The 26,510-nt window shown below is 41.9% G+C and overlaps 1 protein-coding gene across 2 annotated transcripts in view; it reads left to right on the top strand.

Annotated features, from left to right (window-relative positions):
* Nucleotides 1-598: 598 nt before the first annotated feature.
* Nucleotides 599-26,510, top strand: part of tanc2a (tetratricopeptide repeat, ankyrin repeat and coiled-coil containing 2a) — a 42,646-nt gene continuing 16,734 nt past the window's right edge. The window contains exons 1-9 of one of the 2 annotated variants that reach the window (XM_023416329.2): nucleotides 599-873; nucleotides 14,144-14,225; nucleotides 14,435-14,542; nucleotides 23,326-23,465; nucleotides 23,830-23,998; nucleotides 24,101-24,421; nucleotides 25,251-25,373; nucleotides 25,471-25,737; nucleotides 26,046-26,188. In XM_023416329.2, coding sequence (XP_023272097.1) covers nucleotides 14,168-14,225; nucleotides 14,435-14,542; nucleotides 23,326-23,465; nucleotides 23,830-23,998; nucleotides 24,101-24,421; nucleotides 25,251-25,373; nucleotides 25,471-25,737; nucleotides 26,046-26,188 — 1,329 coding nt within the window. In that variant the 5' untranslated portion in view covers nucleotides 599-873; nucleotides 14,144-14,167. Of the gene's footprint in view, nucleotides 874-14,143; nucleotides 14,226-14,434; nucleotides 14,543-18,287; nucleotides 18,683-23,325; nucleotides 23,466-23,829; nucleotides 23,999-24,100; nucleotides 24,422-25,250; nucleotides 25,374-25,470; nucleotides 25,738-26,045; nucleotides 26,189-26,510 lie in introns of those variants that run through there. The other variant, XM_087176627.1, reaches the window with a different exon arrangement.

The following is a 26,510-nucleotide window of genomic DNA, read 5'->3' as shown; positions in this document are numbered from 1 at the left end:
ACTGTGAGTCCACCTCCGCCCAAGACCACCTTATCTTTATAATGTGAAATGTTTCCTGTTATATAAATATGAGTTATTGCGATATAACATGAAACGTTCTATGTTATATCAAAAAGTCATCCCATCACAACATGGCTGAAGAGACTACAGGTCTGATTAAGTGGGAACAGGTGTGTGAATGTGGAAAACATGTTGTTATAACAAACTAATTGTATAGCCTATATATTAGTTTAATCCACCTTTATTCAACCTCTGTCCTATCATGAGTAATTTATTTTTAATTACAATTGTGTTTATTTCCTCTACAAATTACAGTACATGTACTCTCCTTGCTGTGAGGTAGTTTTTAGGTGCAAACTGTCCTTTGACCACTAGATGTCCTCCGCCTCATCATGACAGCTGCTGCTTCAACTGTAGCCACGGATTCTGTTGTTGTCTGTAGCGCACACACACACACACACACACACACACACACACACACACACACACACACACACACACACACGCATAGGCACACTGAGCGTATTGGCCACGCCCCTCTCGTGAATAATTCATCACCCACCGTCGCCCGGAGGAGACTCGTGCCACCAGAGCTCTTCAGACGTCAGCTCGTGCTCACCGGGGGAAGGAAAATAATGGTCATAATATCATCATCCGTCTATTGATAAAGAGATACTAATATCCGGTAATGAATGGGGAATTGGGAAGAGAGGGAATCCGCCTCATCCTCAACGACTCCGTTTGTTTCTACCGGAGATTTACGAAGGAGAACTCACCGAGGGTTTGATATTAACCCGACCGTATCCGACCTATTATCTGCCGGTCTGACATTATTCTCATCGCCCGTGATTTGAGGGAAGACGCACAGTCAAGGTAGGTTTACTATATGTCCCGGGTATTTATGTGTGTGTGTGTGTGTGTGTGTGTGTGTGTGTGTGTGTGTGTGTGTGTGTGTGTGTGTGTGTGTGTGAACGAGGGAAGTGGAGATAGATATTGTAGTAAGATGGCTGGTGTGCGTGTGTGTGCGTGTGTGTGCGTGTGTGTGGAGGCTCCCATCTCCTGCCAGCACAGCCATAATATCAAAGAAATCAATAACATATTTGATATATTAGTAATATTAATAATTTTATTTTTCAGACTAATAATAATAATTTTAGATTATTATTGTTGTTGTTCTGTAATTGTTATAATGTGACCCCTGGTAATGGATAGGATCTTATAATGATTGATAAGAAACTGAATTCACCAACTGAATTACTGCGGAAATGTTGCAATGACAGTTTTAGAAAACACATCTACATTTTGTCTTGATGATATATAATTCAAACGGCGGCTGACACAGTTTTTGATCATTTCACTTGTAGTTGGAAGCAGGAGGAGTGGGGAAAAGTAGAAAATAACAATACAGACTAAAATGAGAGTAGCACAGGTTGCAGGCTGGAATAGATGAACTCCTGTGTAAGCATGTGTGTGAAAACGATTTTACTTTCCCTGCCCCTCAGCTGTCTCCCGTTCTCATCTCTCCCACATTTTGTGCACATTTGAAGTTCCTGTTGGTTGTACAGGACTGGATATCTGTTGGAGCCAGCTGGTGGTTAACAGTTGCTGCTGGCAAGAAACAAAAATCCTTTGTTTGGAAATGACGGAATTACCTCTCACAATACTATGTCATCTATCTATCTATCTATCTATCTATCGATCTATCTATTTACGGTACATATTGAAAACCCTTATGAACCTAATGAAAGGTCAGGTGTCCTGCTTCAACCACACTACCCCCTCGGCTCTTGTCCTCTTTCTTCAGCAGTGCGCAGCAAATTATATATAAGAAGAATTCCTAATTATCATTGGCTAGCATCCAAAGACTATAGTACACTAGCGGTGGATGTTGTGGGTCCAGTGGACGAGGAGGTGGAGCTGGGTGATAGGGGAACATTGGAGGAGGTCTGCTGAGGGTGGGAGGTTGTATAAATAAGAGACCTTTTCTGTTTACAGTTAATGTCACTAACATTTTAAAATGACGCTCGTTTTCAGATGTTAGAGAAAGCATTTACTTTCGGATGGAGACAAAGGTTTTCAGAAGACTTGCAGGCCACATCCTCCTGCCGATGTTGAAGGCTGTTAAAGAATATTAATATTTCATTATTACAGCATGAAAATAAATACTCTCGATAATATCTATGCATCAGAATAGTTGTTTTTTATTACAGTTATTTTGGGGGCATTTTACCTTTATTTGATAGTTGAGGACCTACAGAGAGACTGGTCGCAGGGGCAGAGAAAGGGGGGGTGTGACATGTATTGAGGGTCCCCCGGCCAGGAAGTGAGCCATGTGGTCTGTACCTTAAAGCCCCAATAGCTGATAAATTTTGATATTTAAATTACTCCAAAGGTAAAAGTACTGTTGGTTTGCTTTACCATCTGTTTGTGAAAGGTAGGCCTACTGTTATCCCTGATCAGGCAGGGATAGTGTGCCACTTGGGGCTGCAGCCAGTGTCCGTGGGAGGCACACGAGGGGATCGAGCGGGTTGTGGAACCTGTGAAGGAAAAACTGGAGCAGCCCAAAGAGTGCTCTTCTTCTGTGGTTGGGATGGGAGGCACAAGGCAGGATAGAGGAAGTGAGGAGGAGTAGTGTGTTTGGCCCGGTGCCGCTCTCTCTCTTCTGGCCAGAGTTTGGGCCTTGAGCCTTGCAGCGTGATTCTCCACCTTCTCTACCCAGGTTTTGGTGGTGTTCTTCCTGACCTTGCTCTTATTGTGGGTGAAGTTGATGTCAGCCAGGAGACGGACGGGGTTTCCTGTTATCCAGCGTGATGCCAGGGGGGACGGTTGAGGTAGAGAGAAGGAGGTAGAGAGGGCAGATGGTCTTGGGGGCGGGCTAACAGGGGACGGAGCCCAGATGGCATGACCCACGACCAGTCAATGGCCGTTGGGTCCAGAGGGTAGAGGCCACACCCCCTGAACCCAGCCACCACTTTAATCCAGATCTCCCGTAAGACCACACAAATCTGTAAGATGTGAGGTGGCGGGCTGAGGAGAGTGACACCTTCCCTCTGTGCCACCCGATCCAGACTAGCTCTGGATCCAGTTGGGACGGGTGCCTGTACATGACAAACACCAGCAGTCGTGCCTGCACAGCGGACTCCAGGAAGTGCTTTTACTTCCTTAACTTCCTAAGCTCCCCATCCATGTGCGCTGTTGGCGAATTCCTATTGAAGGACCCTTGTTATAGCGGATATCCCCCCATATATATGATAAAAGGGGGACATCCTCCAAAGCCATGCTGATGCCCCGCTCCTGGTTTCAACTGTTTCAATGTTCGGGCCTTTTTCCTCTGACTTTTCTCCTGAAGCGAAGTCCAGCTGAAACTGCAGCTTGTCGCGGTTGTAGACTTCTTCCTCAACCTGTGCTCCTCTAACATGCAGTCAGAAACCAGAAGTACTTTGATGGGCACCCTCTTGGTGTAGGATGTCCCAGCATGGTTCATACTGTCTGGGCACTGGGCAGTAACGCAATGGTTGTGCCACCCACCTCTTCAAATACAGTGTTCTGTGTATCCGGGTGGTGGAGGCTGTATATGACCAGTGTGGGCCAGACCTGAAGCTCTGTCAGTGGAAACCCATGACTGCCAGAATACAAATAGTACTCCACCAGGGTACTTTCAGCTCACGGGCTGAGAAGTCACCTTAGACCGTACACACAGCCAGAGGCCACCCTTCGTCCGTCTGCTTCCACCTCCTGTATGGCCGGTCCAATGGCTGCTTGCTCTTCCTCTCCCTCTTCCTATTTTGCCAGATGTTAGGCATCTGAAAATACATATTTAATAAAAAATTATATTTAAAGGCACATTTCATATTTGGAATAAAGTTGCTGCATTTACTATGCATAGACACATGCATTGTGTATTTGCCAAAGGCATAAACATAAATATATTTACCTGAGACCAAAACAGCATAAACATTTCTATATCCACCTTTTCTTTCAACATCTTGATGTATGATACTTGTAAAGGAAATAAGCTCTGTTTGTCATGTGCACACCTTACCTACCTTACTTCCTGTATTTTCTGTTCTCCTTATATTCTTCTCTGGCTTTTTTTTCTCTTCGATTCTCTATATTTCCACATACACCAGGTTGTACTCCAAAATTATTGTGAGATATATATATGTGTGTGTGTATCAATCTTTGTCATCATATGAGCTTGTACTGGCTTTCAATACATGCACTCATGCACAAACCAAACTGAGTGTTCAGTTACTCATTAACCCTCTGGAGTCAGCCAGTCACTTTTTTGAGGAAGTTGGACATGCCTTGATATTTCTATTTGATGTCTTTCACATATCAAAAAAACAAAAAACATTGATCCCAAAGTGCTCCATATGCTTATATTCGGCACAAAACAACAATAATCAGAGAGCAGTAAGAATGTCATTAATCTATTTTTTGGGTTAGGGGTTAGGGTTTCTGTCTTATACCGCCTGTGAGATTGCCAAGCCCTGGGGGTTAAATCATGGTGTGTGAATATACTTGAAGGGGCATAGCTTATGAACAAGAAGAGATATGTGAAAATATTTTACCCTTGAGTCTTTATATATGTGTATTGTCATGTTTCAGAGATCTGAAAAAAACAACTGCATTTGCATTGCGACTCTTTGTTAAAGTCTTTTGTTCAGACATCCCACTTCTTTGCCTCCTTCCTTTCGACTTTCATATATTAATTAGACACCTAAATACATATGAAATTTGAAATATAGAGTCTTAAATATGCATGAATTAATGTCACTTACACTTTAGTGGCTATCATGAAAAACAATTCCCATGAAAAGACCAGAGAACACACTGGACTGGAAGTGTCCAACTCAGGACAGCAGCAGTGAGAAGTTACCAACACAGGGAACAGTTCTGCCAGATATGTAGCTAGCTGGTTATCTAGCATCATAACTTATCTATCAACATATCTGAGTAACTAGCTAGCTAGCTACTTACATGTCTACCTACAGTAGGAAGAAAGCAAGGCTTCATATAGGTGTGAAATATAGAAGGACTGAACATCTGACCAAGTTGTTTCTTTGCCATATTTTGTCTCCTCTCCTTCTCTCTGGCTTCTTTTCCTAGACAGTTGTGGTGTAATCTCATGTTAATCTTCTTAACCCTGTAGTTCGTAGTCTGGGTTTACGACGACTCTGATTAAAAGCCCCCCCACCATGTCAGTCATTAGTTTAATAAGATCACTCCCACAGCATCACTAGTGCTAATTAAAATAATACAAACCTTTGTCATGGTAATGCACTATAATGGGTTTTTTTTTTCACACAAATTCAGGATTAATTCTGACACTTACATTCAGATGCCAAAATAAATTCTTAAATACAGACAGTACAGTAAAAATAAGTGCTAGGATATTTATCACAAAGTAGTGTGATAACCTACAGCACATACTCTGTGGTGCTAGGGTGCAGTCTCTGTGTGTGAGCACAGTCCATCATTCGGACTTCCTGGAAATGGGCAGTGCATGATTTAATGCCCTGGTATCATTTTCCATATAGCAAGGATGAGTGAGCGTGGACCACCTGACTGGTGTCCTTGATGATCTTTTGAGCTTCCCATATTACAGTGGCTAATGTACCTATCATAGTGCTGTGTGCCGATGATTCTTTTAACCTGTCCTTTAGCCGTTTGCAGCCCTGAGCAGTTTCCATGATCCCACTGTGGATGGAGATAAAGGTTTTAAACACAGCTGGAAATACACAAGGAACCACAATCTGTCAGCAGAGATCCACTGTCAGCCCAGTGTTCTGTACTTACATACACTGTACATGCATATAGAGGAAATATGAAACACTGCAGTCCAATGTTAACTTTGTAAACTAGGAGGCTGATGAATGAAATAGAAAACCCTGGACAGTGTTTTATAATGATGATTTTAATGATTATCGTGGTGTAACTGTAGAATGTTTTAATTGTTATTGAAGTCGGATCAGATTCTGTGGTGATGTTGTGGCTGTAGTTCGTGAAAATATGAGGTGAACCTTTTCATATTTCCTTGACATTGCAGGATTGGGCATTTTCCCACATTTTCATCAGTTTCTCAGAAAACAATGTTTGGATCTTTATGTAAACTATCAGACATATTTATGGTGTTGAGATCCATGAGTTTGTATTTGGTGCAGATCCAGATAATAGTCTGAATCAGGTGGAGGAAAATGCTGAGTCTGCATTACGAACAGAGTTGTATTAGTTAGATATAGTATATAGTAAGAAACAGTGCATATGGCAACATCAGCATTTAGGAATGCTTACATCAGTATTTCATTCAACATGCAACTAACAAAATGGCACAATAACAATAGTGGTTGCGACATAGAGTTGTTTCTGCGTAGTGAAGTCCTCAAATCACAAACACTTCCTCTTGTAGCTACTGTGTGAAGTCGGCTCATTAAGCTTTAAATCACTTCAAAGAGTGTGTAACTGAAAATCGTTTACAGCATGAAAAAAGGGTAAAAGGTGAGCATATCAGTTAGCCCTTTGTTTGTTTGTTAATCTACAGGAAGCTCTTTTTTGAGGCCACACACACTCTCACACACACACACACAAACACACATACACTCACACACTCACTCCCTTCCTGTATGTGGGTAAGTTGAGGGAGTCCTGAGCGATTGCAGGAAGTCGGGACTGGCTTCTCTGGGGAAGAGAGATAAGGGGGTGTGTGTGTGTGTGTGTGTGTGTGTGTGTGTATGTGTGTGTGTAAGAATTTGTGTAGGTTCAATTGAAGGCAAGGCCATCTGCACTCCACTGTTGCTAATAACAAATACACAAGCAGACACACAATCAAGCCCAGTCAAGGAAACCAGTCCTGTACTCCGGGTTCAGTGTGTGTGTATGTGCTTTTGAATAAAGTGTGTGAGTGATACTCGTGATTTCCTCTGCTTATAGGAAGCTGTGACTCTTTGTGTGGTTGTTAAAAAGGGAAATCCCTTTGAGGTGTTGAAGATAAAGGGGCCAATCAGTGAGTCTAAATCCCAGGTTGACCTGAAGGAGGAGCAGGGAGAAGGGCCAAACATGCCTTGGATCATTTGAGAATCGTCATGAGAAACTAGTGAAGTTGGCTCTGCTGCACAAACACACATAGACAAATAATAGAGTTTACCTGGGAACAGGTAGAACAGGTAGGATCGTTTGAATTGAATTTGCATCAGCAAAATTTTTAACTGGGAACTTTGAGCACAGCTGCACTAACCAGTAATTTGCATTCCTGAATTATGCATCTACAGATCTTAGTAACATACTGCAGATTATTTTTCTTCTCGCCGTAGAGCAACAAGACTAATAGTGCTTTCACACATACAGTGCAACTCTGTGTTTACCTGACATTACCTGGAGGAGCTGTATGTGAGAGCGCAAATGTCAGAATCAGTCGGACCGAACATCAAATGGACTCACCCTGCAGGCTCCCTGGTATAAAGTTTGTGTAAAGTCTGACTTAGCTGATGTGTGAATAGAGCAGGTCATGCACAGCGAGCGAGTGGGCGTGTTGATGATGTTTCTCTCCTTCCTCCTGCACGCTCTGCCCTGGAACCAACCATCACCCAAACCAAACACAGTATTTCCAGTGGGTGAGGACACGTCTGACGGGAACAATCACCTGTTGTGTGCCGCGTGTGTGAATGAGCAACTCTGGACAATGTCAAACGTGCTGATCATAACAATGTGAACATGCAGATGTTCAGCACATATAATGTTCAACATTGTCACCACTGTAGGTCAGTGTGTTAGCAATGCTAACATTTGCTTATTAGCTGGGATTGTTATTAGTTTTGCAAATTAATGATGGCACCAGAGGAAACAGGATACGTCATCTGGGAACAAGAATGTCTAAATGTAAACATTTGAAACCAATCCATCAAGTAGATGTTGAGATATTTCACTGGATCAGTAAAAATTTGGACCTGCTGGAGATGTCTGAGGAAAATCAGGTGAAAAAAAGCAAAGTAACTAGGATCCATCCTCACGGCACCATGAACATAATATAACTAAATTTCATGGCAATCCATCCAAGAGTTGACCAGTTAAAACCTAAAACTGTCAACCTGATGGTGGCTGAAGAAAATTGAGCACAAAATTTGCACTTCTATGTTTTTTATTCCTCAATTTTGGAAGATTTTTATGTGCAATTCTAGAGAGTTTCAGGACAATTTTTTGGGTGATTTTTCAGGGTTTAACATATCCAATAAAGATATATCGATTGATATTAATTTTCTCTACATAATCTATAGCGTAATGATAAGATTGAACTGTTGTAACCAAGAAATGTACTGAGCAGGATTTACAGTGTAAAAATAAACTTGTCTCTATCTGGAGGACAAACTATAGAATGGTGACACTGTTTCAAAACATTTCTATGTCTGTATTGAATTTCAGTACATCAATTTGTTGTAATGTATCAACTGACATATATACAGATACCAATATATTGTATATGCAATGATTTATCAGCCAGTATATGAGTCTGGCTCATTTATCAGCTCTACACTAAAGTGGCCAACATGTTCTTTCAATACAAAATAAAAGTTTAGTTCCATAAAAGTCCTTTCTGGGTATTTTGTGGTTAAAAAAGAATGAGCATTAATTTAAAACATTTTTTACATCTACTAAACCAATAGCCTACCCTTCTTTGAAAAAGTGATTGGAATTGTCAAAACGAATTTTCCCACGTAATTTTTGCAGTGAGTTGTAATTTTAAGTTACTGAATTACTGTTTTAAGTTGTAATAATAAATATATTCAAATAAATGTTTATACAATTATGTATTTAATGACAATTGTAGCCTAATTATATAACATGTCTGTTGCTAATACTAAAAACAATGTTGGGCAGTAATTGGGTCGTCCATCTGTGCTGTCTACATGTGATCTGGTTTGCAACACTTCTGAATAATGGGAATTTACTATATGGGGTTTAATCATTTTAACTTGTCAGTACCACACACATTTACACATAAATATTAAAAATAGAGGAGTAATACAGTAGAGGACCACGATTTTTCCCAAACAAATTTTTTCTTTCGGAAATTAGCGACCAGTTTAGGTCAACAAACTTCCAACATGGCTGCTGTGCCTAAACCGAACAGTGTGTGAACTGTACGCTAATATTTAGTTTTAGCAGAATGTAAAAGGATCGCTGTGTTATTTGTTAATGCTGGGGGTTTGGTTTGTAGAATCAACAGGTAGCTGTGCTAAACGGTGTTCGGTATCCTGATGTCAGCATCAGGCTGAGCACGACATGTAGGATTAACTGAACTTATTGTTCTGTGTCTTTTATGCTGCTCTCAGATTTGGACAAAGCTTTTCTGTGTTTGTGTGTCTAAGACAAAAAGTTAGAGGAGGTCAGATGGAGCAGTAACTGACAACAGATGGTGTGTGTGTGTGTGTGTGTTTGTATACTTCTATCATTGTGAGGACCTGTCGGAGTTATAGACCTTAGTGAGGACATTTCGACCGGTTCTCACGACTTGGTTTTGGTGTTAAGCATTTAGTTGTGATGGTTAATGCATTATGTCAATAGGAGGCCTCACAAAGATAAACGTACAAGTGTGTGTGTGTGTGTGTGTGTGTGTGTGTTTGTGTGTGTGTGTGTGTGTGTTTGTGTGTTTGTGTGTGCTTAAAAGAGAGAAAGAGCGCGAGAGAGAGACACGCAAACACCACACTTATCTCTGTTTCTGCTTTTCACACATATGGACAAACACTCACATGAATGAGCTTCTCACCATGTCAGCTCTGACTCACGGTTCCTGGCAGCAGACCATCATGAGTAACTCACATCAGATTCTTCATTTCCCACATCTCTCCTCAATTTTGTGTCTACTAAGCTTTATTTCTTTCTTCATAAAATGATGTAAGAGTGCACAAGTTCATTTCCATTTTTTGCACTTTTGACATTACAGTATTAATGCACATAAGTTTTGAGCAGCTAATATACAGTAATTCAATGGTGATAATAATTTATTTTTTAAATTTGTTTCAAAATACACAATTACTGAGATAGAAAAAATATTATTATTATTGTTATTATTATTATTGTTCTTTTTACTGGATCTTGAGTCATTGAATTCCTTTTATATCAAATTAATGCAAAAGGGTGCTCAGTTCAATTCACACAGTCTACTGATGTGGCTGACATGGTGTTGAGACAAGTGTGAAAATGATTGTAAAAACCTGTAACATATTATCTCTCTCTCTCTCTCTCTCTCTCTCTCTCGCTGTCTCTCTCTCTCTCTCTTTCTCAGCCAGACACAAAGGAGTTTTGCTCCATTTTTTCAGCCACTGTCTAATTTATCTTCAGTTCATTTACATAAAAACCCAACTTGTACTGACAATTTAATATATGTGCTGCAGTTGAGTCAAGACTGTGTGTGTGTGTGTGTGTGTGTGTGTGTGTGTGTGTGTGGATGCTTGTCATTAAGGATTAGCACACTGACACACATTGCATATGCAAGGCTAAGCTAGCCACTGCTGTGTGTACATCACATCTAGGGAATAGACGACATCTGGCTGCGACTCCAAGCGTTTGTGGGACTGTTTCTCTGACAAGGATTATGTTTATTCTTCGACTTGCCGTGCAGATAGTTTTGAGATATCTGCTGCTGAGTCCAGTTGTACCAAGAATTAATATCTCTCTTATTTAAAGAATTTAGATTATATTTATTTCTTTAAGAATTTGTTTAAACACATAAGGTCAAAACACACCGCAGATGAATGGCTTGTGTCAAAACAGCCACCCCTATTATTTTCTACGTACCATCCCCACACCGTGGGGAGGGTAGGCATGGGGAAGTGTGTGTCAATGTGCCACTGTCCTATTTCCAGCCTCGCTACCCCTGGAAAAATGCACTTTTTTCTTTTCCCTCCCATATCAACTCAACTTCCCTCTCCTCACCTCTTCCTGTGTCTGTCGCTGCCTCTCATGTGTGGACAATGCATGAAGAGTGACTACCTGTTGAGGTCGAGAAATATAAAGAGCTACAATCCACAATCATGTTAATACAGAGACATTGGTAAAAAAGCTATTACCAGGCGAGCAGTAGCTCTGGAGATTGGCTCTTCCTGTGAGAACACACACACACACACACACACACACTTGTATTCCCAAGCCCCCCAAAAAAAGAAGAAACCAAGTCTTTACCCTGAAACAGCCATTTAAACTCAATACATGTTGTGGGCTCCCAGAAAAACAAGCCTACACTCTGGTGGTGCTGTAAATGTAATTGCCATTATTTATTGTAAATTAGTTTCCTGAGCTCCACAGGGGACTGTCCTGTCCCCTTTCGTCTTCACCCCGTATAACAGTTCTCAGATGACTCTGCAGGTGTTGGAAGCAACAGGGGGGAGGATGTGTCAGTGTACCAGAGGGTGGTGGACAGTTTTGTGGTCTGGTGTAAGCTGAAACACCTGCAGCTCAGCATCAGCAAAACAAACAAAGGAGCTGGTAGTGGACTTCAGGAGATCCAGGACTCCAGGAGGGGATGGTGGAGATAGTACAGTAGTTTAAATACCTGCCTGTCCACTTGGACAGCAAACTTGACTGGACCAGGAACTCTGCAGCTCTCTACAGGAAGGGCAAGAGTCGGCACTTTTTCCTGCAGAGGCTCCGGTCCTTCAGAGTCTGTTACACCACGCTGCAGATGTTTTATGAGTCTGTGGTGTCCAGCGCCATTTTTCTCCGCTGTGCTTCACACCAGTGCAAAGCAAGCAGTCTGATTGCAGCTGGGAAGGAGCCGATGCTGGATCCGGTTCAGGGTGTGCCGATAGTTTCTAGCCCCTTTTACACAGCCTGTTCAAGATGGGAATGTTGCGCCTTTATTCTGCCTCTGTGTAAAAGCTTCAAACATGGAGTGGGGGGACATTTAAGCCGACAGCGGATGGGGTCACACGCCTGGATCGATGTCTGTGGTACCGACGTGCTGTCATGCTTCTGTGTTACATGTTGGTCATTATAAATGCAAATGTCTGTCCCTGACTGACTGAGTGATAAAGTTCCACCATTGTTCGATGGCCGAGTGTTTCTGAGTTTTCCCATTGGCCCTTGCTCTTTCAAAATTAATTGGCACAATTTTTATTATATCATCAGGGTGACATTTACAGACAGTCATTTACGGTTCCAGTTTTCAACCACTTCCTTCATTTTTATTTTGTAGTGCGACCACACGACGCAATCATAACCCACACAGAATTGCAATGACGTATAGAATAGGGAATAACAGCTTGTGTCTTCATCATTTGTCTTACATAGCAAATATGTCTTGTGCTTTGTCAGGAAAATTGTAGTTGCCTCTTGTCATTCAGTAACAGAGACATCACACAGAGAACGTAACGTTTCAGGATCTATATTTGTTCTCCATCCACACATCTTTTATTTTGAAATCCCACTCTGGGCATTTACTACAAGGTCCTCTGGAGGACACAGAGCAAACAGAGACAGGAGAAAAGTAATAAACATGCTGCTGTAATCACCGGTGGTCGACAGAGGGCGACAGAGGTCAGTACTTCCTCACGCTGTGACACCTTGTGTGTTTTCAGTGACAATGTTATCCCTTGTATATTTGGCTCAGTCAGACCATATGTACATGCATACTGAGGCCTCTTTGTATCTTAGCTGACTCTCTTTGTCACACGTACACACAGGGACTTTTTCTCAACACTTCTCTCAGTGATTTGACTGTGTCTGTAGGAGAATAGTAATTTTCCGCTCTGATGGTCAGTGAGTAATTTACTTAATTAGAGGGAGAGGGAGAGAGAGATGACGTTTCTATTCTTATTTGGTCTACACTGACATTGACACATATAACACTTTTTTTTTCCAGGTTCATTTCAGTATATATACAGTATTATATTATCATCCTTATCATGACACAGAGTTTTACATTGTAGTTTAGCAACCTAATATTACCGAGCACGAAATTCAGCCAGGTTTAGCCCTTAGTTTAGTATTTATTTTAATATGCTTAGTATTTATTTATGTTACATGAGTATTTCTTTCACACTTCACTCACCATAACAACCAGTATGTAGCTAGTCTTTGGGATTGAACCATGGCTGTTGGTTTACCAACAACATTGCTGTAATATCATATAAATTCTGTGTGGAAAACTCAGCCCATAAAACTCAAACATAGTTAAATAAAGATAAAAGGGGCAGTTGAAGGAAGTGACCCTACTTTTTCTGTCATCTTGAATAGATGCTGTATTGAGCAGCTTGGCTATGAGTGCACACTGGTCATGTGTGTAAAGCCTTGTCAGTAGGTTGGTAGTGAGAGGTTTGCAGATGTCAAGGTTGCAATAGAAAAAGTTGATTGCAAGATGCTGCTGTGTCTGCATTTATTATGGCTAAATGGTGATATTGGGAACATTATGTAGTATTTTACATTCTGTTGAATAAAAGTATTCAAATGTGCATGTGTGTAACGTTTCCCTGAGTGAATGAGAAACAAGGAAGTCACTCTCTCTGCACTGTTTTAACATGCTATCTATCACTGCTCTGATTGATCACACACACACACACACACGCACACACACACACGTTTTCTCTCAAAATCAGTTCAATTAAAAGCTGTAATATGTGACAGAAGAGTAGGTAGACAGCAGTTACACACATGGTTGGGTTTGTGTCAGATATATTACTAAACAGATACAGTTTTATGATGGAATCGAAAGGTTTGGAGCAGATTCTAAGTTGGGCATTAAATAATCATGATGCGCAATCTGTGAGTTTCTCTGTTGAGTTGAAGATGTGGTTTTTGGAGGTTGTGGAGGCTGTAAGAGTCACATGGAAACTCTGTGTCTCTAATTAAATCACCTTCTGGTCAGTTGCTGTTACAGTACAGTGACCCACACATATACAGTCCTGTAGTCAGCGCACACTACCAGCACCAACAGGGTTATATTCTAATGCACATTTTCATTAATGGATCGCTTAGCAACGGCAGGCGGTTGCCTAGCAACAAGATTACAAGCCAGCAAGTAGGGTGTGTTCAAAAGTCACACTATATCAAGAAATAAGAAGCGTGTATGTGTGTGTGCGTGTGTGTGTGTGCTAGGAATAATTCTACTGTATAAGCTGTGATAGTTCACTGACTGTCTCTTTTTGCCCAGGGGCTGTTAACAGGAAGTCAAATCATGTTCCGAAACAGCCTGAAGATGCTGCTGGGAGGCAAAGGACGCAAGAACACCGGTGGTCAGTACCTCATTATGTGTCATTATGTATTTTGTGTATCTTGTGTTATGTTCATGAGGTGTGCCTCTAGTCTGGTTGTACAAATACAGTGATGTTAGAAGCTCCATATATCTTCATTTTACTTTCATTATCTTCATTAGGTTGGCAGGTCATACAGCGACCTCTTTCAACATCTAACCCTCTATGACTCCCTCTCTCTTTTTCAACAGGTGGCAGTGGCATGGAGCCAGAGGGGTCAGAGGTCAGGATGACAGAGGGATTCACTCGTTCGCTTCCCTCCTCTCCCCTCCTTAACCTTCGGCTGGCCAAAAGAACTGGTAGGGACCGAAGCATACTTTACCTCAGAAGACTTTTAGTTTGACTTAGTTGCATGTAGTATAACAATCTGTCCAAGCGAAATATAGGAATGTACACTCACAATACAATCTGATCACAGACAGGACACACTGTAAAAAAAAGTCTGATCACAGACAGAACCTGATTGGAGCATTGGTTGCTCTGACAGCTGTAGCGTTTGTTCAGAACAATATTAACACCACAGTGTTTAGAGTGGATTTATGCTCCAACTGGATCGCGACTTTACAGTTTAAAGGCCCTGAAAATATATTTTCTCAGTCTGTGTCTTACTGTCATTGCTGGGGTTCTGCAAAGTTTTATGTTAAAGTTTGAACAGTTTCAGTGGCGTGAAAACTGTCTAACCTGACCAAACAACCACACTGAGAAAGCCGGAATGTCTTAACGATGTAGAATTGTTTCCCTTATACCTTATCAGTGGTCAAATAAAACCAACTATGGAGTAAATAGACCTCAAACACACTTTAGAATGTGTAACAGTTTTAACAAAGCCTCCTTTTATTTCAATCAGGGGAGACCAATTGAAAAAAGGTCTCAAAATAGCGTTTGTAAGCGGAAAAGTTGAAGAGATATGTGAGAATTCCTTGGTGATTAGTCCCTATATTGTGGTGTCATCGTTTTATCGGCTAGTCGCGCCAGAATATCCCCCCAATGGAGTCCAGGTTCTGGTTGCAAGGCAGGAGAGAGTCGAGGAGAAACCAAAACCAGCTTTAGATTGGTTTTCTCTTTTTCCCCCTTTCTTTCATACACACAGACACAGCTGTGACCTGTTACACTGTGTCTGGCAGCAGCGAGGGGGTTGACCTTTGACCCTACATTTGATCGTCCCTAGGTGCCTTAGTGAGAGAGAAAATGCAGAAATGTAACCCAACCCCTTGCCAACCTCTCCTCTCCTGCTCCTCCTCTTCCTCCTCCTCGGGGTTGATTTGACACACTTCTTCTAAACATTACCATGTGGAGTCTCTCTCTCTGGAGTGTCTCTGTGTCTCTCTCGCTCACTTTCTGTCAAAACAAAAAAATTTACTTTTTCACTTCAGTACACCATGCCCACATACACACAAGCTCCAATTTCAGTTTCTTCACTGCTTTTCCTCTTCTCTGTTTTTAGCCTCTTCCTCCTTCTGAATTCTGTCGTTTATGCTCTAGATATTGCAGTAACCACATATTTGGTCAAAATTTAGCGATGACCTGATTCAAACTTTTTAACATCTGTTTTTCTGTATAAACAACTTTGCCATAGAAATGTATAATTTCTGTGAAAACAAGCTAAAAACCAGTAACAATAACAGTAGGCTTCTCAGGCTGTGTAGTTACCATTAACCAGGTTAGAGCTAGTTGCTGAGATAGCATTAGCTAAAACTAACGTGGAGTCTACTTGTTCCACCATTAACCTACCTGTAATTTACAAATATCTAATTTAATGAACTGACTTCTCAGTCATTCAATTTCTTATTCAACATAACATAAAATGAGGCAGTAGCTAAATCCAGTCATGATGCAGAAGGTAAACTCTCGCTAAAGCTAACTAGCTTAGCAGATCCCAGGCAGTAGCTAAATCCAGTCATGATGCAGAAGCTAAACTCTCGCTAAAGCTAACTAGCTTAGCAGATCCCAGGCAGTAGCTAAATCCAGTCATGATGCAGAAGCTAAACTCTCGCTAAAGCTAACTAGCTTAGCAGATCCCAGGCAGTAGCTAAATCCAGTCATGATGCAGAAGCTAAACTCTCGCTAAAGCTAACTAGCTTAGCAGATCCCAGTAGCTGCTGTGGGGATTCATATAGTTTGATGAGATTATGCTTCCTTTTAATCACACACTTAACCCCTCAAGCAGCAGAAACAAGCTGTGAACCCTGCATATCATCACCTATCAAGTTATGGAGAAACATTAGGTTTCATTTGGAGTCATGTGTTTCTGGCCACCTGGTGGGTGTAAGTCCATGTAAATCGAATTTAATGTAATTCTCTTTTAACTTTGTCTGTTGTCTCCACCAAATCATGAGAGAGATATGTAGCACATTGTTCACGAGCTAGCAAACTGTGTCTGTCTGATGTTTGGTTCTCAACAAGCAGTGATAGAATTGCCTGTGGTGGTCAAAAATGGTGCTTGCAATTGTATTTGTAAACTGTTGTAATTTAATTGTAAATTGTATGAATTTATTATATTAATTTCAATACAAATATCAATAGTAGCAGGGGTTTCATGTTAGCTCAGTGCTTAGCTACTGTCTTACAGCCAGATGGCTCTGGGTTCCTTGCAAAACAGGGATACATTTAATTCATATTAGCTGCTGATTGTAATATATAATTTCTTTTCTTATACATACTATAGTTTAAATGTACATGAAAGCTGAAAGTACCTATTTTGTTGGTAGACACTGCATTTTTTCCAAGCGTTAAAATATTCAGAGTGCAGTATCCTAATTTTAGGTTATAGCTTTTTTTCAATTTAGCTCATCACTAACTTGTATTTTTATTGACAACATGACTGTAACACTCACTCCAGCTCTTCAAGTCTTATCCCTAATCCTGTCTTTCCTCCTGCCTCATCACTGAAAAGGTTTTTCTTCTGATCAAAAACAACTCAGATTTTTGAAAGGGATTTTCGAAAAAATGAACATTTAATCATGTTCAAAAACATCCAGGGGATGATAATCCTCTCCAGATGTAGATTTAAACATCAGCTAAACATCTAAACATCATTGATGTTTGATTCAAGCTCTTTATTCAGTACGTTTCTTTGTACATTTAAAATAATTTTGGGGCCAAACTGGATTACAGTTTTTCGTCACTGTGATTTGTCTTCAGACACTCTTCTGATCTTGGAAAAAGGAGTTTCACTTTAATTGCAGCCTGTCTTTGCTCTGTCAACCTTCCTCCGAGTCTTCCTTCAGTCTTTCTCGCTCTGGCCGTTTTTTTCTTCTGTTACCAGACAGAAAACTGAGCTGCCTTTCTAAACTTTGCTTGCACTTTTCAACATGTACTCTCTCCACTCACCTCCTCCTGCAGTCCTTCCCTGTCTCTCCTGTGTGTGTGTGTGTGTGTGTTGTTTTTTTGTGTGTTGTTTTTTTAGAGGGGGGTGGGGGGGTTGGAGGAGGGAGGGAGGGAGGAGGAGGTTTTGATTTGCAGTGCAGTCCGACGAGGGAGGTCGCCTTTCTGACCAGATATGGAGGCTCAGCAGTTGAAAGAAAAACTCTTCTAACACTCTGAAACTTTACTTGTTTTACTTTCTAACCAAAGAGGACGTCATCTAGGAGAAAATTTACTCTTTCCACTTCATGTTGTAGTTGTTGTTACCTTTCTTTGCTTAGTTTTGAAGAGGATTTACCTGTGAATGAAAAGGAGTGCTTTTTTTCTTGGCTGAAAAGGACAATAACCAGTGGAATACATTGTCCAAATCTGCTGTGTGAGTTGCGGAGAGGTTTAAAAGCGTGCACATTCCGGTTTTACTGCCTGAAGTAACAAAGTACCTTTCCTGAACATATGAGGAGTTTGGCTGTTACCACTGTGTTCATACGTTTTACTGCTTATTAACTGCAGTCATTCTGCTTCAGAAGTTGGAGTACCTCTGGTGTTTCTTTTTCTGGAGAGGCTCTTCCTCTTTTTATCTCTTCATTCCTACCTCCTTCATCTTTTTGTCCCTCTCTCTTTGTGTACTCTGGAGAAGGAGGAGCTCAGGACCAAAGAGAAGAGGACTGGGGAGTGATGTTATAATGTGCATTAAGTACAAGCAGCGCGATGGCAATTGACTCAGTTGACTCCGCCTTCTACATGGAACCACTCTGAACCAATCAGAAACCAGCTAGCTATGGACTGCACAGCGACTATTTTGAAACCATGCATCTGCTCCAGAACCAAGTGGTGTCGGAATGAGAGGTCCTCCACTCGTCGCCCATGGAGACTGCTGCACGGCTGCGGTTGCGGCCGAGATATCATGGAAGTGGATGACGTAGTGAGCCACACCTCCTCCCTCCTGCGGCGCTTGCTGTTTTATGTCTGCTGTTGTCTGTCCCACGAGGACAGCCCTGAGCTGTGCCGAGATTGGGTGGCTCATCCTGTCAATGGAGCACAGAGAGGAGGAGGAGGAGGAAGAAGAGAGGAGGAAGGTGAGAGTGAAGGAGTCTTTTCTCTGTCGCAAGCTTTCAAAAGGCAGACAGGTTTCTACCTGGGGAAAAATCAACTGTCTTGGTTGTAGTCCTCTGTTAGCTTCTGTTTTACTAGCGTGTTCTCTAGTATTCTGGTTATTCCTACATTTTTCCCTTTTGCAACTGGATAGCATTTTCATTAGCGGGGGTAGAACTGACACAGACCTACGAAGACTCTGTGGTAAAGAATAAAGGTTGTTTGCATCATGTGGAAACTGGGACTATCATGACTTTGCCCCCTCACCCACACCCAACAATTTTTTATCCATCATCAACAATGATCGGGGAAACAACTAATAAAAAAAGATTGATGTTGAATTTTAGTGAACTAGAGCACAATCAGCACAGTCAACACAATAACACCAGCAAACTCTTGTTTGTTTATTTTCCCTACATAAATCATATTCATTCAACTTAGGTTTACTCCATATTTTTCCCCTGGTCATCGATGCTCCGCAGTTGCAAGTAACTCGTAGTGAATCTAATGATCTCATCTATGAGAAGATGCAAGACTGAACTGGTCTGCTTTCTCTCTTTGTGTTTGTTGACAAGGCATCATCTCTAGTTGTGAGCTGTGCAGCCATAGGAGTGGATTGAATATGTTCAGTCTCTGTCCTTTGGTGCTGGGTAGCTAGCAAGCCAGATCTGCAGATATCAGGCTGTTATCTTCACAAAGGATGCAAGCTAGAGCGGATAAACTAGCAAGCCGACATTCAGTTTCTGTCTATTCAAACTAATAAGTGGATGAACAGTGTAGTGTACTTAGTTGAAATATCTGGTAGCTTTGAATATACATTCATATTTCTGATCTTACCAGAGATGGCTTTGATTTCAGCCGACCTGTGCTAAACAGCACTGCTATACATCCCTTATTTCTTCACATAGAAGGTGGAAACCCTACTCAAGCTTATGCTCCAGCTGTTCCACTTACAGCTCCCCCTAGAGGTCTGGAGCACCTCTGTTGTGTTGTCTGGATATGCAGCATTTTTTCTGTTGCATTTGTTTTATGGGTTTTGTGTGTTTATTCTATTTGCAGCGTGTTTGCTGTTAATGTCTTTGTTTTGGCTTTTCATTTGCAGCACATATCCGTTGTTGTATTCGTTTTGTATTTTTCTATGTGTTTTTGAATCTGCATCTCGTTTCTCCTAATGGAACTGTTTTGGGCCGTTGCAGCGCATTTGCCCTTGTCAGCCACCGTACGTTCCCTCTAAGGTTAACAGCGCTGTCAGCTCTAGATGTTGGTCATGTTGTCTTGCCTGGTTGACATTGCTGGCCTTGATGACAATCATTATTTTATTCTATATATATTGATCCATCAGCTTACTGCCACAACAGGAAAGCCACACTCCTCCAAGGCTGGGAGATAACCTGTCTACATAAATATGAAATGTAGGCTCAGCAGGCATCAGGGGACATTGTCCTTGCCTGAAATACAACATAAATCTCTGATGGCTGTGAAGAGGTGTTGCTTCCCATGGAAAACCAGACATGATGTTTGTTATTCTTGCCTTTACTTTAATCATTTAATTGATCTAAGGGAATACATCAATAAAATAAAATAAACAGTAACACAAAAAACTAAAGTTATCTTCAAAAATTCAAATACTTTTGCCACATTTATTCTGAGAGGAAGTGATTTTGTTTCCTGTCCCATGAAACTTCATCTCCACCAGGTTTTGTTTCCTATGTTCACTATAAAGCCTTTTAGCATAGAGACAGAAGACAAGCGGAAAATACTGAAACTGAGAGCCCATGAATAAGAGTGTAGTGACTCCAGTCCACTTGGTGGCAGAAATGCCTGTAAACCCGTAAACTTGACACTAGTGGCTCCATTAGTCGGTTTATGAACAAACATAATATGCAAATCAGATTGTCATATTGCTTATTACTAATGCAATACAAGTTGGATTTAGCTCTTGACGCTGTCAGCTTAGGCTACTTCTTAATTTGCCAGAACCTGTCTTAATGACAAATGTCCGTACAGCTGGTTTACACAAAATCAAACCGGTTTAAGCTCCTAAACTGGAACAGACCGCAAAACCGGAAATCAACCCGCCTCTATTAGTGATATTGAATTCATTGATATATGAATTGTTTCCACAATGGGAAAGTACTGCCCCGTCATTTGGTCAAGTGCCGCATCTTCAGTATCTACAACATCTGCAGTATCTACAACATCTGCAGTATCTACGGTACTATAGAGAAACAAGTACCATCAGAATTTGGGCATTGACTTGGTACCTAAGTATCGGTTCTCGTGACATCTTGCAAACAACACATTTCTTTGTCACATACTGGCTATGGTTTGAAACCACGTCTTCGCTTTGGTGCTCAATGTTTGCTCGACCAACTTAAAATAGTCTTGGAAACAACCAGACTGGAGTTTGCATGAAACAAACAAGGTTGTAGAACATGCTGTCTGAACAACTGTCTGAAGCAGTTTATAGCTGCTCTGAATAACCACGCTCCAAGGTGGGGTGAGAAACCTGCCGTCATAGAGAAGGATGTGACATGATAAGAACTCATATATTGGGATAATGGCGCACAATCTTTCCTTGAAGGCGTTCGAAGTCTTGTACTAAGGAAAGATCAAGGAAGTAGCCGTGCGAAGGACGATGAAAAAAGAGACAACTTCAAACCCTGTTTACTTTCTCATCCTCCCACACCTGATGGTTCACTGTGTGAAGCTGGTGTCAGCGTGGAATTGTTGGTTTAAAAGTTACAGACATTGTCAGATGCTGCCCCCCTCCGATCCCAGCGTCGGAGAGTGTGGGGGGAGGGGATTTCAGACACACTTTTCCACCAGCCAGTCAGCAGTTCAGTTGAATCATGTGATAGCTCAGCTGGTTAATGTTGAAGGCTGTGGGTTCGAATCCTGTCTGTAACTGTCTACACTTTGAACTGTACACTGAGGAAAGAGCAGGAAGAAGAGGAAGAAAAGTAGGAAGTTATAAAATAAAGAAGAAAGGAAGATGGAGAGAGGAGGGAAGGAAGAGGGAAGGGAAGTTAAGAAGAAGAACAAATGAAAGAGGAAGTCAGAAAGGAAGACAGGAAGAAATGACAACAAGAAGGGAAAAAGAATGAAGGGAAGACAGAAAAAATAATTAGGATATTAAGAAAGAAAGGAAAACTAAGACAGGGAGGAAAAAAGGAAGAAAAGAAGGGAGGAAAGAAGGAAGGAAGGATTGATAGATCAGAGAGGAGGGAATGAATGTAGAAAAGAGGGACAGACAGAAGGAATCTGAAGTTATAGTAGTTAATGATACAGAAATGGAAAAGTCTGCGCTTTCTGTATCTGATCTTTCCATTTTATTTTTCTTCTTCTAAAAACGACTCGCACACCCTGTCATTGGCTGACCACACACACACGCATGTATGTGCGTGCATACACTCACACACACACACACACACATACACACACATACTCACTCTTCCCAGTTTGCTTTGTGTTTAGTTGGTTTTATTTTCAGTCTGCGATTCTTCTCTAGTATTTAGTCCAACAGTCGGCAATTTATAGCCATAATTACAGTCTGTCAGAGAAAGACACAGAGTATGAGCTTTCATGCTGTGGCTTACATTCTTGTGTGTATGTGTGTGTATGTACTGTATATGTGTGTGTCTACTCCTCTACTCTTGGCATATTTAGGTCATGAAAGTGAATATATTAATATGGACATTACTGGTTTACACACACACGCGCGCACACACACACACACACACACACAGTCTTCCCAGTGGACTTTGTGTTGATGCCTTTTGTGTGAATGTGTTTTAAGTTCTCTTATGATGTGTTCTATTTTCATAATCTCCTTTGATTGGACAGATTTATACCTTTTTTTTCTTCCTGACTGGACAAATCCATTTTCATAGTGTGTGGAGGAGGGGCACCAGGTCGCCAGGATAATAGAAAAGACCCAGAGAACAGTATATGTTGGATGACTTCCTAGGTTGTTCCAGTGGTCAGTCTGTGTGTCTGTCAGTCTGTCTCCACCACTGCAAATTTAATTTATGTGCCTCAGTTTGAATTTGACTGTGCTGTTACTTGACAGCAAGGCTTTCCTGGACAGTAATACATTGTCAGAGTTGATATTAAAGCAAGCGGCAACTTCCAGGGTGAAAAATGAAGCCAACGTGGAAGTGCCAAAAACTGCAGTTCCTTAACGGCCACTTGAGTCTGGCTCCAAAAGTGAGTCAATCCCCATAGACTCCCATGTTTAAATGTCCAACTTTACAGCAGGGATAAACATGTTTTCAGCCTGGTACAAAAAATGGTTTTGGTCTCTACAGTTAATTTCCTTCTTCATGGTAACTGTGCGACACATGTTTACATTTTATTGAGGCTTAAAGTAATGCATGATTGAGGGCGTGGCCACTTTGACTGACAGATGGGTGAGTCTCGACTTCACACACGCTGCACCCAGCCAAGAAATAATCCAACGCACAACACCCACTAAAACCACAATTTGTCATTTTATGTTCCTCCACTATGGGACGTGGTATACAGGTATATGGTATGTGGTATATGACAAGGAATATGGTGTCTGCGACATATCAAAAATGTAATGGACCTCTATTCACGTTTACTTCACTTTGTAACTCTCCAGGTGAGGAAGAGGAGTTGGGACCTCCCCCCTCAGTGGATGAGGCGGCTGATGCTCTGATGACCAGGTTGGGCTTCCTGCTGGGGGACAAGATAATCGGTGGAGAGCCGGGGTCCCCTTACCACGCCCAGGACGATGGACAGGTAAACAACTCGCTCACAGATGCGCATTTGCGTTATACTTTCTGCATACGCGACTACGTAAGGGTCAACTAGGGTCTGTGTGATGTAAATTTCATCAACAGAGGGTTTATGTGAAGCTCTGTGGCCTCCAATTTGTTGTGTCAGCGTGGACTTGTCCGTCCCAGTCCATGCAGCCTCTGGACTACAAAGAAGTATAATATGCGTCTGTGTTGTCTGCAGTATAATTGAGGCCTAACACGTATCTAGGTTGTCTTTAGTGCTGTTAACTTGTAAAACAGAAAATGTAAGTGCCCTTTTGCACATTCAGATTTGTCATTTTTCAGTTGTTACTGGTTAATGATACAGTCTGTTGTCTTTCCCACAGAGGATCTCTCCGTCCTCCAGTCTGGCCAGCAGCAGCACCTCCCCCTGTTCCACACTGCAGCGCCCTGCTGGAGAAGAGGGCAACAACAACAACAAGCATGCCTCCTCCACCCACGCCTCTGTCACCTCCCCCACCTCAACACTGGAAAGCAGAGACAGCGGTATCATAGGTGAGATACAGAAGATACACTTTTTTTTTTTTTTTTTTTAAAGAAACCCTTACACTGCTAAGTTATTAACTTTTTCTGTCATCCCTTTGCTTTTTCTTTCAGCCACTTTGACCAGCTACTCTGCAGAGTCGGCGGCAGAGCAGGACAACAGCGCCAAATACTCAGGCGATGGTTACCATGGGAGCAGCCTCAACCTCTGGCAGCAGGGGGGCCGGACGGTGGTGGCCTCAACCTCCTCTTCCTGTATGGTAGCAACAGGAAATCCGAATGACGGCTTTCTGTACAGGGTGGATGACAACATGGCTGCCTCCACTTACAGCCTCAACAAACTCCACCCAGACCGAGGTCCTGGCGCTGCCCGCTCTTCAGGCTCCACCCACTCCATACCTCTCTACCTCATGCCCCGCCCTAATTCAGTTGCAGGTAAAATGGCAAATGGATGATGTGTGTGTGTGTGTGCGTGTGTGTGTGTGTGTGTGTGTGTGTGAATCAAGATGTCTCCAGTCCTTGAGTGCGCTCCCACATACTCTTTCCTGTTAGGAAGGAAACACATCATTCTTTCTCGACTACAGTGAGCTCAACAGTGATAGTAAGCAAACAAAGACTTAATTCCATGATAATTATGTGTCCACTATTATATTCTACCACTGTATTGAGTGTTGTTAGCTTTTACATTCTTTTCCACCTGTACAGTTCAGGATAACAACTTTTGAATATTTATGAATGTTAAATCTGACTGATTGCAAATGGAAAGTATGCCCTTACCTTAAAATGGTGATAACATATAAGTATTTGTTTCTGCTGCCAGCCAAGTGGCAAAAGTTATTGCAGTTGTAAAGGTCCCATATTTCACACTTCTCCTGTGTTTTATTTGAGGTGTTGATCCATAAGAAGATATATTTATGGTTATAAGAACCAAAAACCATCTCAATGTAGATTTACATCTCCTCTCTCAGGCTTCTTTCTGAAGCTCTAGTAACAACAGGTCGGTGAGCCAATCAGAAGAGAGGAGGCTCTGAGCTTCTCTTCTGATTGGCTGACTGTTTTCTGAGTCGTCCAATAAGAATATAGAAGATTTCAGGTAAAAACTCAGAGAAACCAAATCCTGCAAGGTTGGATGGGGGGGTCCAGGTGGGCGGGGCTTGGGGCATGGCTGAGGGAGGTGACTGCTTTGTTGAGACATCACAAAGTTACAGAAGTCCTGACAGATCATTTTAAGGCTCAGTTTCTTACCTCAATTCCCTCTCTGTAGCCACTAGCTCCGCCCACCTTGAAGATCTGGCCTATCTGGACGACCAGCAGAGACACATCCCTTCGAGGACGTCCCTCAGAATGCCCAGACAGAATTCTGGGAGTTGTAGTCAGGACCACAGAGGTAAACACACACACATACTATCAAACACACACAAATACACATTGTTATTTTAACAAGCAGTATTACTATACTTGACTCATTCCCTCTTTCCCCGCAGTTCGTTTCACTCCCTCTCTCAACCTGAAGCCCCTCCACTTTGAGATTCCTGGCCTCTCGTCTGATTGGCTGTTCACCGGCAGGGAGTGGCTCTTTCAGGAAGTGGACACCTGTCTCTCCAGGGATGACCCTTCAACCAGCCAGGGCGTGGTGATCATTGGCAACATGGGGTTTGGCAAAACGGCCATCATCGCCCGTCTGGTGGCGCTCAGTTGTCACGGAAACCGAATGTGGCCAACTGCTGCTGGAAGCCAGACCATCCCCAAGCGTAAGCACAACCTCCACTATTTGGACATGTAGTAGATTTTTGGCAGGAAGCCCATATCACATGCTTGCCAAAGGACCCCCAGTGAGTTATTCCAGCCATGAAGACAAACTTATTCACTCTGTATGAAACAGCTGAGTCATCATGCAGAACCTAATAAAAATCAGCCAGCCTTACAATCAAGACCCAGACACATAGCTGAGCCAGTCTCCAGAACAACAACAACCACATGGAAAGAGAGAGGTGGTTTGTGTGTTTACATCTGTACTGACTTTTAAAGTAAGATATTTTTTCCTGCATCCTCAATCCAGATGTAGCGCCTACAGTTTCTTTCTCCAACGATTCCCTGGGAAGAGGAGGAGGAAGAGGCGATGAAGGAGATGGGGGAAGCTGTCCAGGAACTCCAGAGATGAGGAGGAGACAGAAGGAGGTGCTGAGGAAGCTTGCAGGACAGGTAGTATCCCCACATTACTTAATGTAGATCTGCTGTATCACACAATAGATTACTAGAGTTTTTACTCCATTGCCTTTATATCTCAGGTCTAATCAGTGCTTAATTTGCAAATTAGGGTACAGATTAAACAAAGAGGACTTAACATGGTAATCAGTGAGTTTTGGTGCTGCTAAAAGGCAGATTTTGATCTGGACAGAGCCAAACAACTGCTGGCCAGTTGCTTTATATTTACAATACAGACATGATAACAGCATCAATCTTCTCATCTGAATCTCAACAAGAATGTGCAACTATTCCTTTAGTAGTAGTTTACAGATTGGGC

The sequence above is a fragment of the Seriola lalandi genome, unplaced genomic scaffold (genome assembly GCF_002814215.2).
Source record: "Seriola lalandi dorsalis isolate HSWRI2012SDOR001 ecotype SW California unplaced genomic scaffold, Sedor1 jcf7180002054563, whole genome shotgun sequence".
Taxonomy (NCBI): domain Eukaryota; kingdom Metazoa; phylum Chordata; class Actinopteri; order Carangiformes; family Carangidae; genus Seriola; species Seriola lalandi.
This window is presented reverse-complemented; position numbering and strand designations above follow the sequence as displayed.